This window comes from Falco punctatus (assembly GCF_963210335.1).
Source record: "Falco punctatus genome assembly, chromosome: 6".
Classification (NCBI taxonomy): Eukaryota; Metazoa; Chordata; class Aves; order Falconiformes; family Falconidae; genus Falco; species Falco punctatus.
Window position 1 is genome coordinate 3,413,743 of NC_137585.1, and position 18,257 is coordinate 3,431,999.

The 18,257-nt window shown below is 42.6% G+C and overlaps 1 protein-coding gene across 3 annotated transcripts in view; it reads right to left on the reverse strand.

The window, feature by feature from the left end:
- CFAP91 (cilia and flagella associated protein 91) overlaps nucleotides 1-14,151 on the reverse strand; it is a gene marked incomplete at its 5' end in the record, with an annotated part of 42,873 nt that extends 28,722 nt beyond the window's left edge. Inside the window, 10 exons of one of the 3 annotated variants that reach the window (XM_080391197.1) lie at nucleotides 3,363-3,505; nucleotides 3,618-3,800; nucleotides 4,057-4,214; nucleotides 4,570-4,747; nucleotides 5,438-5,619; nucleotides 6,506-6,562; nucleotides 7,813-7,896; nucleotides 10,651-10,808; nucleotides 12,917-12,991; nucleotides 13,720-14,151. In XM_080391197.1, the coding sequence (XP_080247323.1) occupies nucleotides 3,363-3,505; nucleotides 3,618-3,800; nucleotides 4,057-4,214; nucleotides 4,570-4,747; nucleotides 5,438-5,619; nucleotides 6,506-6,562; nucleotides 7,813-7,896; nucleotides 10,651-10,808; nucleotides 12,917-12,991; nucleotides 13,720-14,151 (1,650 nt within the window). Of the gene's footprint in view, nucleotides 1-3,362; nucleotides 3,506-3,617; nucleotides 3,801-4,056; nucleotides 4,215-4,569; nucleotides 4,748-5,437; nucleotides 5,620-6,505; nucleotides 6,563-7,812; nucleotides 7,897-10,650; nucleotides 10,809-12,916; nucleotides 12,992-13,315 lie in introns of all 3 variants that reach the window. The other 2 variants (XM_080391199.1, XM_080391198.1) reach the window with 2 other exon arrangements.
- Between the last annotated feature and the right edge of the window lie 4,106 nt (nucleotides 14,152-18,257).

Genomic DNA, 18,257 nt, shown 5'->3' on the forward strand with positions numbered 1-18,257 from the left:
TAATTTATTTTCATGTACAGCACAGAGTTTACAGTCATGTTTCTCTTTTTTCCTTTTTGCCCACAGATGAAGAAGGTGAGATCATCAAGGACAAACTGACTGGATGGCTGCTGCATCTTGCGTGATCAAGACTGACATAATAGCTCTTAGAGCTTGTCTGAGCATGAGCCAGCTAACACTGTGTTGGAGATCTGTTCTTGATGAAATAACTGCTTAAACAGGTTTTCCTACGCTTTGAAGTTGGCAGAGATTTTCTCCAGAGATTTTCTCAGCCCCCCCCGCTACTTCTCCACCTCCTTCCAGCAGCCAGATAAAGGAAAACAGATGGGATGAGAGTCGTGCTTAATGCTGAGGTGAGAGGTTCTTTGTTCTAACATCATCTTAATCCAGCACTGCCTGACGCTTCACCCCTCTTGAGTCACCTAAGCATAGAGGGTCAGCCTAAAATCATGCATTGTTCTGCACTGGGATTTCTTGTAGCAGCTCCTCTGTTCCTTGGTGTATTCAGTCACCTAGTTGCATTTCTTTCCTATAGTGATTAACTGTAACGGTGTGCTACCTCCTTAGTGTCTTGGATTTTCGCACAAGGCTGTCTATGTAATGGCTCACCTTACACTCCTTAAAGCACTGTCATCTGCACTGGCTAGGAACTAGCTTTCCTTGCCCTTTTACAGATTTAGCTTAAGATATAGATTGTTGTTTTTCCTGTAAATTTTGGGTCACTCCTGTTTCTGCCAGGTTCTCTTGCTTTAGAGAATTATTCAAAGAATACTGAGTGTACCTAATACTCCTGCAAAGGGCTTCAGGATGGTCCTCAAAAAGTCTGCTTCTAATATCACTTGGTTTTGGCTTAGTTTGTCTGGAAGAAGCTGCTCTTAATCTCAAGAGGGCACAGATCCTTTTTGTAGTACCTTGGATAATTGCTTATCCCTTCTTACAAGCTTTAAGCTTGGGAAAACCCTCAATATGGCAAACCAAGAGGAACATAAGGAGTAGGACAACTCCATCTTGCCACTTGTTTGGCCAGAGAACCAAGCCTTGGAAACTTCTGAGGCCAAAATCTAGCATTCCTCCTCTATTTGCCACCTTCTTCCACAGATTATCCAGGGAAAATGAAAGATACTCATTTTAGAGCCAGATCACTGTGTACTCTAGAGTTCTACTTAATTTCTAGGATTATGGGAGAAAATGTATAGATCAAGTGTGCTTGGACAGCACTAAAAAAAGGCTTTTGAAAAGAAAACTGCTCAGCTATAGAAATAATGCAAAGCAACACAGGGTGCTCTTCTAAGATGATCCCTAATCGTCTGCTTTAAACCTCTTTGATACTGCGTGTGATGGAGGTTGTTGGCACGACTGGGACAGCTGACCAAGCGGTCAGACAGCTGTCCTCTCAAGTGCTAAATTCTGTTAACTCAAGTACTCGGCATCCTTTACTGCCCTGTACTTGACAGCTCCAGTAGCTTATGAGGTGGACCTGTCAGAGAGGCCCTGCTAAGCCAGGATGTGCTACAGGCACCAAACGCCTCTGACGGGAGAAGTGACCAGTAACAGCACCACAGAGCCCAAACTCTAATTAGGTCATTAATTTCTTGCTGCTCTGAACAGAAAGCTTGTTTAAATCTAATGGTGGCTGAGGCAGTCCGGATGCTTCACAGTGTCAGTACTTTCTGCTTGTCTGCAGTCTGGTGTCTGCTTCTGTGTATCTAAAAGCAGCAGTTAAATTTTGCATAGTGCATTTATCATCTTTGCCTGCAAAGGAAATGCTTCATGATTTAATTTACAAGAATACACATTTTGCCTTTTTGTGGTGGGGAAATGAGTACTAGTTATGTTAGCCCCTCAACTGGTATAAATCAATGCAGACCAAGTGATCTACATTGATTTAAGAAAGAAAATACACAGAATTGTCTGCATTCCATCTCCCTTTGGCCAACAATTTTTCTTTGAAGAGACATTACTGTGTGAGTAGCCAGCATCAGGGCATACTTCTTCTCTGTGACTACAGTTTAGACGCTCCACTGTAGTCTTTCAAACCATGAGAAGTTATTTTGAACAAACAGAATACAATTGCTGTAATTGAAATTCAGCTCTGAAAGCTCAGGCTAACGTTGTGCTACCTGTGAGAACCGTATTATGATCCAGATTATACATAGGCACTACTTGAATTTTATGCAAAAAGTACCCAGACTCAAACCCTTTTAATACTGCTGTGTCTTCTCTAAAACGTAGTGAATTCATGTCCTTAGTTCTTGAACAATCCCTGTAGCACTTGAGATTTTCTTTGAAGATTTTCCTTCTGAATAATAATCAGATGCAATGTTTCATCTTTTACAAGATCCAGTGGAGTTTAAGTTTGAGGTAGTATGACTGATTTTTCAGAACAAGATTTCTATTTAAAATTCATTAGTAGAAAGTTAGTCTGTATTGGGAGTATTCTTAAATTATACTAAAACAAGAAAGCTATATATATAATTTCCAATTATGAAATATTTCTTCACTAAATAAAGCATACATGAAAGTTGCCAAGCTTTACAAATGAAATTCAATATATTTCAGAGATAACAGCAGCCAGCCAACATATGCATTATTTTAAAAAACGTAACCCTCAAAAGCGTACTTAAAAGTACATGCAATTCACAAATATTGTGATTGTAGATGCAAATGAGGCACTTCTTTCCTCAGTGGTTAATTGCATATATGGACACCTCATCTGCATGAACAGTTGTGATAAATTAAGATATGCAAAACACTATTAGCATGTTTGCAAATCAGATGCTGTTGTTTAGGAACAACAGTGTTGTGCATCCACCATTCTGATCTGATTTTATGAGTGGGGTCATTTTAATCATGCTTTGCTGCAGGTGTTTTTACAATATGTACTTAAAATGTACATTTTTAAAGATGTACAGAATTTTTAGAATATGAATCCAGATTTGGTTTGATTATTAGTTGTTCGACAATGTAACCAGTAGGCTCGCCACTTGTGCATTATAAAAGCAAGGGAGGAATGAGAACAAGCAAACGGCAGAGGAGAATTTCTAACTTGCATAGTATGTTCCAATCCCAATACCTGATCTGTAGGAAGACAGAAGCAGCTATGCTTGTTTTTTATAGGGTTACAGCAGAAGCACAGCTATTAGGGACAGAGAGTACTGACAGAGTTTGTTCCAGAGCTATACTGGTCATGCCTGTAACAGTCTGAATGTTTGATCCATTCTCTCCTTGAAGTCACCTTACAGAAAACAGGAATTTAGCACAGGGAACTGGGAGAAAGCTTACATGTATGTCTTCCCAATTGCATTTCTGAGCAGTTCAAATCTTAGAGAGGAACTGACATGCTGCTGGGTGCAGCTCCATACCTGGTGAACTTGTGCCAGCTCCACCTCTAGCCTTGCTGATCTTTTAATAAACCCTGTCTTAGCAGTAGTGTACTTGGGTTTTGGAGCTTTAACCTTGACCTGGGTGACAGAATCTGGGAGAGATGCTTCCAGTTCACACAGTCCTAAGAAATACAAACAGCAATTAAGTAATGGAGTGGTGGGGAGAGAAATTTGAGTTTTGTTACTATTTTAATTAAATAACACATACAAACTAAGTCTTCCAAAATGCCCTACCTGCAAAGGTGTCAAGATTGAAGTTTTTTACCACATAGCACTCAGAATGGTTATCTGGGAAATAACCAATTCTAGACAAAGGAGTGTATGTTTGTGATGCAAAGTCAGTATACTCTTTGATGATATCTCGTCTCTCCAGCTTCCCCATCACATTCTTCCTCTTAGCTATCAGCTTCCTGAGCACTGAAAAGGAAATACAAATGTGAGCTTCTTCATTAAAATAGTTTTTAAAAAGCTGTATCTTTGGAAATTCACAAGAGCTTTTGCTAGTTAATATAAAAACATGACCTGTTTGACCAGAACAAATGCTAGCCATGCGTATCTATATTGTGGATGCAACCTATTTCATTTTGAATAAAGACTATAACCTTGTGAAAATAGAAATGGCTTGTCCGAAAACAAAGTCTCATCTTACTCTCTCCCTGTCTTTCAAACTTACTCAGTGCATAGTCATGCTCAATCTTTTTTATTTTCTCTTCTTTAGCCTTCTGATGATTTTGCCAGTGGTCATCCAAGCGCTTGGCATCCAGCTCAGTCTGATTCTCCTCTCGCCTCTGCAGCAGCTTCTTTAAGATTACCAGCCGAACCTCCTGCAACCTGCAAGAATAGAAAAGGCCAGGTATGACCTACCCTACTCTGCAGTGTTCTGTGCAACGCTGTCATCATCAAATCCTACATAGTAAGTGACTACTTTACACATAGTTCATATTGCAATATCTTGGATTTAATCTTTCATTTTAAAAAGAGAGTTTAGCACTGGCAGAAAGTATTGTGTTAGCAGTCTCCTATATTAAATTAAACAAAACTAACCCTTCCTAAACCCAGGAGATTTTCACAGAAATAAAAGGCTTGTACCTTTCAGCCAATCTGCTAAACCTCATTCCTTCTCTATTCAATTAAAAGAATTGAAGAATTCAATTAAAAGACATGAAGAGTATAATTGGACTCCTACTTTTCTATTTCCTGTTCTCTAAAGGCCCACTCCTTCCTCTCCATATCATCCATCATTTTCCTCCTCTTCACGATTTGTGAGGCATTGTCCATGGCTGGAAGAGTTGCTTCCCATGCACGTTTTTCCCGGGCACGTTCAATCATCTCCACCTCGGCTAGTCCTGCTGGTAGCCCCCGACCTTACAGGGACAAGAAGCAGTCGCTCTTTAGGAGAATGGTGAATCCAGCAAACAACCACCACCAAAAAGTATTAGAGGGATGTATGGGCACAAGCCCATATGTTAAACACAAGCAGAACCATCAACAGGCTGAAATACATATTTCTAAGGCCAGTAAAATTCTATAGTATGGGGAATGGTAGGACCCTCAGTTGCTATAGCTTAGTTGACATTAACACTAGCACTTCATTCCTCTACTGCAGGCTGCAAAGGAGGAAAAGCTTTTCCAAAGAGCACTTTCTTTGGTATATCCACTGTCCATCATTATTGCAGATGGGACACTGGGAGATGAGGATCACAGTTACATTCTGGGGCAGCAGTGTTCATACTGTTTTTTTACTGATGTCTAACTCAGAACAGCTGAAGAACAGTGGGTAAATGGCAAAACTGCTCCTAGTTCGTATTTGTAAAACATATGACCTTTTTATATTGAATCATCTCAAAACTCTTGATGAAAAGCCCCAGAACAGCGCTATTAAGTAGGAAAATATCATACCTATTTTATAAACAGATAAAATAATGTGTCCCAAAGAAAGACAACGAAGAGCTGCCAAAACTGGCAACAGACTTGAAACCTGACGTTGTAAAAAAAGAACCTCCTGCTACAGAGATGACAGGATTATTATCATTTATCTTGATTTCACAACTCACCCCAAGTAAGTGTAGCAAGTGTCAGAAGTTCAGGGACTGAGCCGCTGGGAATTACATATTCAGGGGAATAGGGATCCGTCTGGGCTTCACCATCCCTGTAGTCTGTCTGTGTGCCCAAAGTTCGTAACTTGGGACCAAAGACCTTGCTGTCTGCTGTAGCTGGATAGACATAGGGCTCTGTACTAAAAAGAGATGCAAGATGAAAGAACATTTGTCACATTCATTAAAAAAAAAACCAAACCAGAAACACAACACTAAGTCAAAGGCAGGATATCCAAATGTGGTTTGTTTTATCTTAACATTGCGCCCATTGATGTTCACTCCATTATCTTTAGTAAAAGCAGACTGAGGCTACACTGAGTCCTCTGAAAACTCCTTCCTTAGGTAAACAATCCAGAAGTCCGGTTTCAGCTCTCACAAATTACTACGTGCAAATCTTTCCTATGTATCCATTCTAAAGCATTGCTTTTAATGGGCACAAAAAGTAATGGTTGAGTGTAAAACGGAGTAGGACTGCTTCAATTTACCTTACACGTTTGTCTTTCCAACAATTCCAGAACAAAAATGGAATTCTAATGTAAGCATGTGCAACTTCCATTGACTCTACTAGGAACTGAATCTTCTTACGTCCCCTCAAAATCTGATCCTCATTGAAACCCACACTGGACTACCTCATGGATGCTCTACACCACTGAACAGTATTGCAACTATCACGGAGACTGTAATAAAATATCAGAAGATTTTCCAACAATAATGCTGCCTTGGATTGGTATCTCTTCTAGGATTCAGAGACACCTGACTTTGGTTTTGGGCTTCATAATCATAATACAATTGAGGCACATGTCCTTAACCCACAAAGCACCATTCACATACTGCAAGCAAATTCTGAAGCAGTTGGTCACCTGTTTCCTCAGGAACTCTCAATGGTGAACGAACCCTTACCTCTTAATAAGGTTTTCCTGTTGGGTCATTATGAAAAATATTGGTCACCAGCTCAATATTTTCCCACCCTTTTTCTGGTGAGATGTGACCCATTGCAACAGTAATGTTCCAGAACCCACTACTTACTTTGCCATTGTGTAAGCACCATTTAGTGGAAACAGCTTATTAGAAGGGATGATTGGTCTGAAAAGAGAGAATGCAGATGTAAGACAACCACCATGAGCGTAAAAGACCATTACAGTTTAGAAAAACTGCAGTCCACTAATTTCAGTGGAGTTACACTGATTTTTTACAACTCGGGTTCTGTAGTTGCATGTTTAAGAATTGTGCCTGAGTATTCAATAATTCTTTCATAATTAAGGATTAACAGAGAAAGTTTCACCAGCAGGATTGAGTTGTTATTCTATGAAAGCAAAAAGTGGAATTGCAAAATAATTAAAAGAAGTTATTTTGAGTGTACTTAGAAAATGTTGTGTATGTTTCACTAATTAGTTTACTTTTTTCACTTTGAGACTTTGAGGGTGTGGGTTTTTTTAATAACTTCTTGAAATCCCGAAATGAATTCCTACTATCAGCTGTTTTGGACTTATCTGATTTGATTGTTTCCTTTTTTGCAGTATTTTATGAAGAATCTTGAAAGCGATATGGGCTCAATGACATATAAATAATTCCTTCTTAGGCCTTCTTATAGTTTCCATACTGCAGTTCACTATCAATTTCCCTTAGCCTTTGAGAGACATTAAAGCTTAATTTCAAATTGCAGAAGATAACATCACCTTTGTCCTTTTTTTGTTGTTGTTAAAGGAGCCATAAAATTTATTAAACCTGGCAATTTCTTTATATTTCAAGTGGACATATTGGCCAATAGCTGCTGACTGTGATTGTGAATGTAATTCCAAGTATGTGTGACTGAGTTGACCATGTTTGTACGCTCGCTGTCGGTTCAGATCTGGAGTCCACTGGTGACCTGCAGGGTCATTCTGGAAGGAGCGGAGCAGTTGTGCAGTAGAGGACATGATGAAAAGTTAATGAAGGATTCCTTTTGCTCCCTTTCTGCTCCTGGCAGAAACCGGCAGTTAAAAGGCTCCTTCTTAACCCTTCCAGAAGTCTGGAGAGCCACAATAGCTTTGCGAGCATCTCTGGCCTTTTTGTAGGAGGACCTACAGCCCAAAGCTTTCTACAAAGAATTATTAAGTACAGAATGCCTGGTATATTTGCTCCTATCGTAACTTATTAGCTGTAAAATCTGGCACAGTGTGAATTTCAAAGGACCTTGTGATTTAAGATTTAGTTACTATTAGATTTTCCGTAGCAGTGATCAAAGAATTGACAGAAAAGACAGAAAAAATAATGCTCTCGCATTCATTTAGGTGCTCTTTAAACAGCACAAAAGCAAGCCTCTGAATTCTGTTTCAAATCAGTTCACTCCTTACCGTGCAAAATATTTATAGCGATTCCTTCCACTAACTTCAGGATCTTCATACACAACTTGAGGTATTTGAAGAGAAGATTGAGCTCTAAAGGCCAAAAAAACAGGATATAATTTAAGAAGTACATTCAGAGCAGTTCTGATCTTTTTTTCTTAGGCTTTTTTTTAAATCTCGCTCTCTGCTTCTCTGGTTACACAATCAAACATGCACACTACAAATTCCACAAAATCCCCATACTTATTTCCCCATACTTATTTTCATACTTACATGTATAGCAAAATAGTTTGACATTTTATGTATATTTCCCACTATGTGTGGGCAACAAATGGTCATTTGCTGCCTTTAATAGAACTTTCTTATGTGCTTCTCATGAAAAGGATTGGCTACTTGTAAATGCTTGACCTTGTAAAGTTAACTGCTTTTATTGGGAGAGGGGGGAGCAAGCTCATCTCCTTATGAGTGAAAAAACTCTGTAACAGAAAATACGTCTAAAGGAGTAGAATGAACAAAGCAGAAAACTACCACTTCCCACCTTCCAAAAGTAGCAAAAGGGATTTTAAACAAATGTGGAAAATTTTAGAATCAGCAATTTCAATTTGAATTCTTCAATTAAGAAGAAAAATTGGGATGACCATGTGAATGTTTCAAAACCTATGCTGGAAAAAGCGTATCTTTTGCAAAAATGGTCTTCATTTTTTCCCCCATTTTGAATTTCAGAGTAGGCAGCCTGTTTAAATTTTTGCACTCCAACATCTTGGAGAGTTTTCTTTATTTTAAAGCTTTGAAAGACTGTGAGGTAGACCTCATTAAGCCAGTCACTGAGAGAATGGGTAGAACTGAGTCCTTTGAAAGCTGCACGTCAGGATTGCTATTTGATTTCACAACCACTTTATACTCCAGTCTTGCTCTTCTCGACCTGCCAGGTGGTTAAAGGCAAGAACCTGAAGTTCTTTAAAAAAAAACAAAAGCCTGTATCATGCCATTAAGGTAAGTAATTTCCTTAAGCTATATATATGGCAAGTCCTAAAGGTCATGTATTTCTTAAGATCATTTTTGGCAACTTGTAAGAATCCTGAGCTCAGATGTATGGGATTGTGGGTGCTGGAGTTGGTTGCTGCTGCCTAATTTAAAATACAGAGGTATATTTACAGAGATACAATTAACAATACAGAAGATTGCCTGACAGCTGAGATCAAAATAGAGGACTGCACGCTGAGATCAGTTGTCTTCAAAGACCGCATCTAAGCCCTGCGAGCTCCGCTGTGGAACTCGCAGAGCCACAGCATTGCTACCCAGTACAGCAAAGACTATAGAGGGATGCTTCATTAACCTCCTGTGACATACAACTTACTGCCAAGGTAAAGTTTAAAGTCACCTCTTTCCAGTGCCTTCAGTCATATCACATAACAAAAGAGAAGGGAATGTTTTGAGATGCAGTTTGGTAACCTGAGATACTTGCTCAGCACTAATCAACCTATTATTGTGAACTTGTGTTTGTAATTCAAATGAGTTAATTGAGCTGATGGCTCTAGTTCCACTAGCTGACTCTTTACATATCAGACTGTTGCTCCATCCAGATGGATTTGTGTTTCATTCAGCACAGGTGGGCACTTATTCTTATGATCTGACTTTATTAGCATAAGCTGTTCATCCTATTATGGTATAGTTATAGGCACAATGGGAACCCAGTGAAATAGCCCCTTTTATTCAACAGATCCTGCCTCTTGCATGTCCTTGACTTAAATTTGCTGACTTTGCTGAAATAAATGAGCGTTTATTCCTGGTAACCTTGCAGAGGCAATGCAACTACTGAGAAGACAGCTGGAAAATATTCTGTCTTCTGTATCAGCAACACTGTCAATCAGTGCAGGCTGAAACAGAGGGGATGTGTTTCTCATTTTTTGTTAATTGCAAGACATTTTGCAAATATATGTTGTTGAAATGTAAATCAATTTTAAAGCAGCGCAGGCATCAAATAAGTTCTTGTTACAGAATAACAGGCAAAATGTAAGAAGCCACTGAGGTTTTCATGTGCTGGGGATAGTCTGAAATGCTGAAAATAATAAGAAGAACAGAACAGGCTCTGAAATTCTTATTTTATTATGCAAATGAGTAGAATACACTTTCAGAAGTGAGTAAACCAAGGTATGAAATCCACTGTATCACTCTTAATCATCTTTAATTACTGTTTGGCAGGTGGTAGAACTCAGTTACCAGCAACCCCAGAGCACACATCACCTAAAAAGCCCGTGGTCTAAAGTTAGCTTCTTAACGCAGCAAAAACCTCTGAAAACAACTACCTAGGCCGATGCCTGCAGTCTTGAATGCAGCTACAGAGGACTCAAAAAAACACAGAGTGTGTTTTTTTAAAATATTTGCTGAATCAGAAGCCCAAACTGTGACACCAGAAGAAAGTTCAACACACACACCCCTGCACTAAAAATGTGGTGCCCTGGTTCAGGCCCCATACACTCCTGAATGAGCAGCAAAAGCAATCTAACCAGCTGCAACTGCACAGGACTGAAAGGAAACGGCTCTCGCTGAAGTAACACACGAGTCACTGAAGTCTCCATAACTTATCTGATCTATAAGAGATTGAAATAACTCGCTTCTCTTTCCCAGCAACCACTGCAAAGCAGATAGCACAGGGATGAAGGAATGTGCAACATCCACCCTGTAAGAAACAGATGGGCAACCATACTCCATAACAGCTGCAATCTCTTAATTTCAAGGGAAATATAAGTAGGAGCAAATTGCAGTCATCTCCACTTCAGCGTGCATGGGTTTTTGTTGGTTTTGTCTGTACGTTTCTTTTAAATTATCCAACCATAGAACACTTACGCAGCAAGCTGCTGAAGAGCCTCCAGGCGCCGCTGAGCCCTCCCTCTCCATCTTCGGTCAATAAATGGAGGCACTGGATCCTTGCCCTCCAAGCACAGACTGTAGCCTGGCAAATGGATCAAGCTACTAAACATACTTCTGAACGTCGGAGCCTTTACCTAACGTTTGCATGGACACAAAGAAGAGAGGCAGTGATTTAGCAATTTCAAACAGCATTAAAGAGCTCAGAATTTCAGCTTGCTGTGATTTACAGGCCTGCACATGTGGGATGGGGAAAGAAGAAGGCATACGTATGCTAATGATGTCAGCTGGTTAGATGGTACTTCTCAAGATGTGGAGCATACCAGACTAGCAGCAGATGCACAGATATGTCTTCTGGCTGTTTTCCAGTGCTAAACTTATATTTAAAATCGAAGGGTCTAACGGTTCGTTACATAAAGAAGTTAATGTGCAGTAACTGTGAATATGCAATAAGGTGAACTTCTAGCACATTACCCCATGTAACTCCCTCCTGTTTCCTGTGCTCTAGAAATGAAGTAACATATTCCACTTACAGAGTAGTTACGTTATTTTATACTGTAACAATTTTAACATGTGTTAAAAATATCTCCATAGGAGTTAGCATACAAAAATGATCACATTAAAAATCCACACCCTTCCTTCTAAGCACTAATTTCCCTGGGTAGATATGCCTTAAATCTCTAAATTTATGGTTGCCAATAAATCTTTGCAATCGTGACTCAAGTATAAGTGATGTAGCTATATTGGCTTGAGCTTCTGTAAAGCCTAAAATCAGAACTGAATTGTGAATTGCCCCTTTTATTTCAGCGAGTGCTAACTCAGATGCATATAGGGTAGGGGTGACATTTCAAGTACACTAACTCACCAGGGTGTAAAAGTGTCAGACGATGAAGATCTAGGCACCCTTCTATAAGTAGCTGCTTGCTGTGCATGAGACTGCATTTGTGTTTCATTTCTCTTCAAAGGGAATTCAACTTTTGAGAGTCTGAAAAACCCTATAAACTAATATTATCACAACCCCCATCCACCCTGTTTTCTGAGGCTATGGATTAAGAATTCAAAGTTGTATTGTTATGAATTGCATATTGTGCACTGGCTGATTCATACGCTTAAAATATTTTATGCAAGTCAGTCTGTCACCATACTCATCGGCAACACTACACCTATGGTGTGACAACACTAGTGACTGTATGCCTGCTTACTTTGTCTGGCCTGAACTGTTAATGCAGCCATATTGTTGCAAGGACCTCTGTGATGCCAGGCAATGCTTCCAGCGCCATGCATATATCTCTCTCCAGGAGCCAGACACACTTTTTTTTTTTTTTTTTTTGGTGTAGCTTAAGAAAGAGCCTGAGATAATGGGGTAAGAGATATACAGAAACATTCTTCACAAAAATTTCTTGATTCCATTGTTGGAAAGCTGCTATGGGATTTTCTCCTCACTGTACGCCAATGGAGTTTCAGAGTTCAGAGTATCTACCTTGCTGGCTCAGTCAAGTACATAGCTTCGGGAGAATGCGTTGTTTAAAATCCAATTCAGTGTGCAGTTTTACCAAATCAGTTTTCCTTTGGCATTCTACCTATATGCAGCCTGTCCAGCCATCAATCATTGCTGTCTAAAAGTGTGACTGCAACTCCCACAGACATGCCCTAGCTGGTTTTAAACTAGCTAAGGTGAATATTGATAGCTGAGGAGCGAAGCACAGGCTCACTAGCTAAGCACTCAGCTAAGAAGTTAAATTGCACTAACCTAGCATGAAGCATCAGGATGGGTTTGCAACCTGTACAGGCTGCTTAGCTGTTGCTACCCAGTTAATTTTAAACTAAGTGTGTTACCTCGAGCTGCAGTGTTAAGTATATCCCAAGGTGAGGAGGCACCATGTGAAATAACACATTTTAACAGCTCTAGTTGAACAGCCTAAGTGTCCAGTTCTGTTATTAGATCTTAGTAACATATACAAGCTATTGTTAACAGCATTTGGAGATATTCTATTAAACATACTGACATACAATTTAGGAAATTACTGAGGACATGAAACCGAGCATTTCGACGCTGCTGCTACACAGTCACCCTAGGTGAGCCATCACGGTTACTCCCCGTGTTAAGTCTTCTTTTAGATAAAGTTTCTTCCTTTGCTTTGTATTTTGCTGTTTTAAGAGAGCAGCTTAGAACTGAGACGGAGTTTCTACCCACGTGTATGCATACACACAGAAATCATGTGAGCTGTCCTTGGCCAACACCTACCACTTCGTCACCGACAAGTTGAACATGGACATTTGACTTTGAATGGTCCTTCTCACTTGACTGTGTGTACAGAGTCTGAAAGATAAGTGGACAAATGGAACTGGTTTACATATTTGAGAAATCAGCATGAATCGTCAGGCTCTGCTTCCCACTTTAAAAGGCTGTCCATAAGACAGTATAAAACAAGCTAGGAAAAGAAAAAACCTGAAATACATTGTCTCCATATCGAAGAAATTCCACCATCACAGAAATGAGGCTGAGAGCTCAAATACCACTGTTCTGTGGAACACACAAGACTAACGAAAAACCTACTTTGGAAGCACTGCCAACTTAAACAGAAGATAAAGACAGGAAACGGGAGAAAAGCAAGCATGGTACAATGGGAACCAGTGGAAATACCATACTGTACGTGATGCTTCCCCCGGCACACAGAGCTGGCGCTGGCCTTCCTGCAGCTCACCACTGTTTCACAGCCCCAAGCCTCTCCCTGCTCCTGATGACTTCGGCCCCGCTGCCACCCCTAACGCCGTACCGCTACGCGGCTCTGCCCCGCTGCTGGGGCAGCACCCACCCTCCCGGCTCCACACCGGCCCGGCACGGCCTGGCACGGCGGCGGGGAGGCCCGGGGCCAGCCCGACCCCGCCGAGGGTGCCGGGCCTGGCCGCACCGGTCCCCGCGCCCCGGGGGCTGCGGGGAGGCCGCTGTCCCCCCCGGGCGGGCCTGGCACCGTGGGGGCCGCGGGCGGCCCGGCCGGGAGCCATTTGCCGGCCTCCCCGGGAGCGGGGCCCGCCCGCGCCGCTCACCGCAGGGCTCATGGCGCCTCCGGCCGCGTTGCCATGGCGGCCGCCGGCGGGCGGGACCGCGGCCTTGCCACACCCGCCGCGACGGGAGGCGGCCGCGGGGGCAGGCGCTGCCCTTCCCGGGCCGCTGGGGCCGTGCTCCGGGGCCGGCCCCGGCCCTCCGGCTGCCCCTGTGCGGCCGCTGCTCCAGGCAAACCCCGCGCCCAGGGGAGGCTCCCGGAGAGCCCCAAGGCCCGTCAGGCGGCGCGGGCCGCCCGCCTCCGTGTTGTGCCGCCTCGGGCAGCGAGCGCCCCGGGACAGCGGCGGCGCGGAGCGGGCCCAGCGCTGCCCAGCGCGGCGGGGAAGGGGGGACGCAGCTCTGCCGGCGGCCCCGCCGCCAGCCTCGCTCCCTGCGCCGCTCTCCCCCAGGCGAGGGGCCGGGCCAGCCCCTGTCATGGCGTAGGAGCGGCTGGGCCGCGGCTGGAGGAGGGCAGGGGATGGGCCGGCGGGGTATGTGTACTGATGCGCTCCAGTTCCCCCAAACCATCGCTTAGTGCTGGAGAAAACTGGTTTTGCAATTACAGTTGGGGACTGGATTCAAGCCTGGATAGTTTTATTCCTGGCTTTGCTTGTTACTGCTTAGGACTTCTGCTGCCGTAAAGTGGTGAAAATACGCTTGGTACCTACCGAGGTCTTTGCATTGGCAAAGCATCTGCACACCCGCACAGTGTTACAAATAAACTTTAGGCATTGCAAAAACGTTGCTCTTTTTGCAAGGAGGAAATTTGCATCTTCTACAAGGAACAAAGCTGGAAGCTGCTTTATGCTGTTGAACAGGAAGGGCCGATGCTGCCGAGACTTTTGGAGCAGGCCATAAAAAGCTGTGGAATTAGAGATGGGCCCTCTCCTCTGCCTGTAATCTTGAAGCAAGTCCCTCGTGTAAGTTATTTTGTGTATAAAACCCTGTATACCAAAGATTTATTTGCAGCTTGCAGTGTCTGACATAACATTTTGGCCCCTGAGTGCTTCTTCACAGGAGAGCAACGTTAGGAGTGTGGTTCCAAATTCCTTGGCTCTGACAATTTACACGTAGACATTTAATTCAACTTTGAATGCTGGTTTACTTTCTGAAAGGCCTGTCACTTGTTTGAAGCAACAGCTTCTTTCTTACAGTAGTTGAAAATGGGTCGCCTGAAGAATCAGATGTGGGTCTGAGCTGGGGAACGCAGCCACAGCTGTGCTGCTGGCTGACATCTCTAGGGATACTGCTTTGCGCAATGGATCGATCCATGCCCTAAAGATACCCAGCAGGCTGTAAAGACCCTCGTTTTACTGAAGAGCTTTACATCGTGAAACTTACTATAATTATTGACAGGGGCAGCGAAAGTCACTTTTTAATGGAGGTGCCCTGCATTTCTCAAGGTCAAGTTCAGTTTTCTTTTTTTGTATCTCGTTTCATGGGAGCTCCATAATTTACATGCTGAAATTTTTCCATGCTGGACATCTGCCTTGAGGTAATGAGGTGTGTAAACTGTACTTTGGCCAAAAAATGATACTTTGTTGCCTCCACCCTCTCACATTTTTCCACTTTAAGGTTTTCAGAGATGACTGGATACAGGTGGCCCACACTGCTGTTTTTCTGATGAGGAAAGGAACCAGATGGAAACCAGGTAAAGAGGAACAATGGAACAATTACATGAGTTCTTGACAGAGTATAACTAAACACCAGGGCATAGCCTAGCAGACTACTCTCTGGAGTTGTGGAAGATGAAAAAGCTGCAGTCCCACTATTAACTGCATTAAACTGGACTAAATGTAAGACATTGCCACCTTCTTCTTTGTTCACCACACCCTTGAGTGCTTGGCCCCACTCCCTCTGATGTGTTGGTGTTGGCAGCTGAAAGACTATGTGGGGAACCATCTCGGGAGACTGCTGTGGCTGAAAACTAACCTGTCAGAAAACAAAAGTTTTCAGATCACTGCAGAGCTGCGTGAAGACTAGTACTCGCTCATGGCAAGTGACAGGTATATGTGGCTGAGCTAAAAAGCTCAAGGTTTGGGTTCATAGAGGTTGCTTAGATTAGATTGGGGGTGTGTGTGAAATATTGGCTTATTTTTAACTAAACTTCTGAGAAATTTCTGTGAATTACAGATGTGGGCAGTGAAAGCCTTACAAGTGTTGAAAGATGTGTTGATTACTACTGTCTTGAGTGTTCTTTGCCTGAAGTCTTCATCTTCCTGTCGACCTGCAGCTGAAGTGAAACCTGGCCAGGGCCCCTGGCACACTGGTGTGTGCTGTGGAATACATTGCAACGGTGAAGCAGTGAGGTTTGGTCTGAATCGGTCTTTCTTTATTTTTTTAAATTCTTTTTCTTTTATGTAGATCAACCATTTCCAAAGAAAAAGGTCCCAAAACACAAAAGCCTCTGAGAAAATATTTGATCCCAGGCAGTAAACTCTGGCAATCTTGTCTCTGACTAGCACTTTGGAAAAAGGAGTCAAAACTTATCTGGCAAGTTGGTCTGTCCATGTCAGGGATGCATCCTGCTGCTCTGGTGAAAGTAAACTGAAGGCAACTAAACTGAAAGCAATCAAAAAAGATTCCTGTTTCTTAGCTACAGTTTTCTAAGAACTTAACGGATGGGCTTTCTCCTCAGAGCTACAGGCTATAGCATGATTATTTTTTTTTTCATTTCTCCCCTCTCCAGTAATAGCTTTTCCAGAACAAGACTGTGTAGCTGAGCCGGGGTGCTGTCTGTCTGATGATTTTTTTTTTATATAGCCACTTGGCTCTGAGGGGACACCAGATGCTCAGATGTATGAGTAAACTGTCCACACCTTTGTGAGTTACTGTGCAGTAACTGAGTGGACTAACTCTGCCATTGCTTAGCATGCTGCAAAATTGGGGTAAAGTGTGCTAGTTTAGCTGCCCGTGAAAGAGGCTGAGCCAAATGGGTATTACCTTACATTAACTTTGAGATAAGATGGTGTAATTTGCTGCAAGATGAATTACTGCTACTCTGCTGATGGACTCGTTACGCTGTGATGACTTGCTGATGTGTTTGAGCTGTAAAATCAAAGAGAAGTGGAAAATTTAGATAAGGAGGGTAGGATTAGGCATTAATTGAGAACAGAACGGTAGCTGGACAAAGAGAAGATGAATCGGACATGAAAGTCTGGGTTTAGAGGAGAAGCTCGGCTGCCTGAGCAAAGAAAAGAGTAGGAGAGTGGGGTGGTAGAGAACCAGTGTGCAAGGGGAGGGGAGAGAGACAGGGTGAGCAGCCAATAGAGCAGAACTGAAGTGGTCTGGACAAGAAAATGGGAGACCTAGATGAGCAGCTGAAAAAGTGGGGAAGGGTGTGGAAAGGCAGGACTGCGGGGGGGAGAAGGCAAAGAAGCTGAGTGAAACAGATGATGAGCCTCTCTGCTCTGGCTTCTCTCCGTCCTCCAAAACCTAAGAGGGAACTGAGTGTCCTGAATGTGACTTTTCCTCTGCAATCCACGAGGATCTGTGAAACCCCTGGCAAGATGTCATCCATCTGGTTTTAAGTTTAATTATGTAGATGGTCCTCTTCTGCTCTCTGTTAGCAGTTGTCAAATGACAGCACTGTTACGGTGCTGGGTGCCTGTGATGCTTCGTTGGGTGCATGTAATGCTTCATGGCAGGTTTTCTCTAGTTATTAAAAGAATCTAAGTTACAGCCAACAAAGTTACAGCATTAAAAGCACTATTGAGGCTTTGATGGCAGGAAATGCCAAAATTAATCCTTTTTAAAATTAGTAACCGTTAGCATGCCATTTCTCATGCTTGCCGCAGGATGTCACAATTTCTCCATGTACAGTCTAACCTGGGTGGCGCCAGTTCAGCTCTTACGTTAAATGTGAAATGATATTAAATCAGTTTGGCCCCTGGACCCATCCAAGGTAAACCCTGATTTCTATTCCCTGCCCTAACTACACATGGTTTACTAACTGCATAATAAACACCTCTTTCCAGATGTGCAATTCAGCAGCAGCAGCACAAGGCTGCAGTCAGTGTGGTCGCTAGGTTTTTAATCCGGAAGAAGGGAGCCTTCCTCCCAGCCCATCCGAAGAGATGGTAAAGGAGAGTGAGGAATAGAGGATGAGGAAGAAGACGTGGTCACTAATCTCAGCAGGAAGCAGAGGTAAGTCTCAAACAGATGTGAGAAGACACATGCTGGGAAATGTAACGTTTTGTGGATTGAGGCCTTGATTCTGTGCTGGCTTTTGGCTACAGTGAGGCATTATATCTGTTGTGGAATACCTCACTTGTGCCTTGTGACATCTTTTGTAAAAATGGCCTTGGAGTACTGATTGTGGTAAGTGGAGCTTCACCAAGGTGAAGTCTTTGGTTTCTTTGTGCTGTTTTTACTCTTCTAAGAGAGGCATCTTGAGATAACAACTACTGAAACAGAACATATGCAAGTCTTTACAGGAGACCTGTTCTCTCTTGCTTTGCTTTCCTTAGTAGGACTACTGCTATATTTCCTGTACTAAAAGCAATCTACAGATGAGAATAGCCTAAAAAGTCAAAGTTTGAAG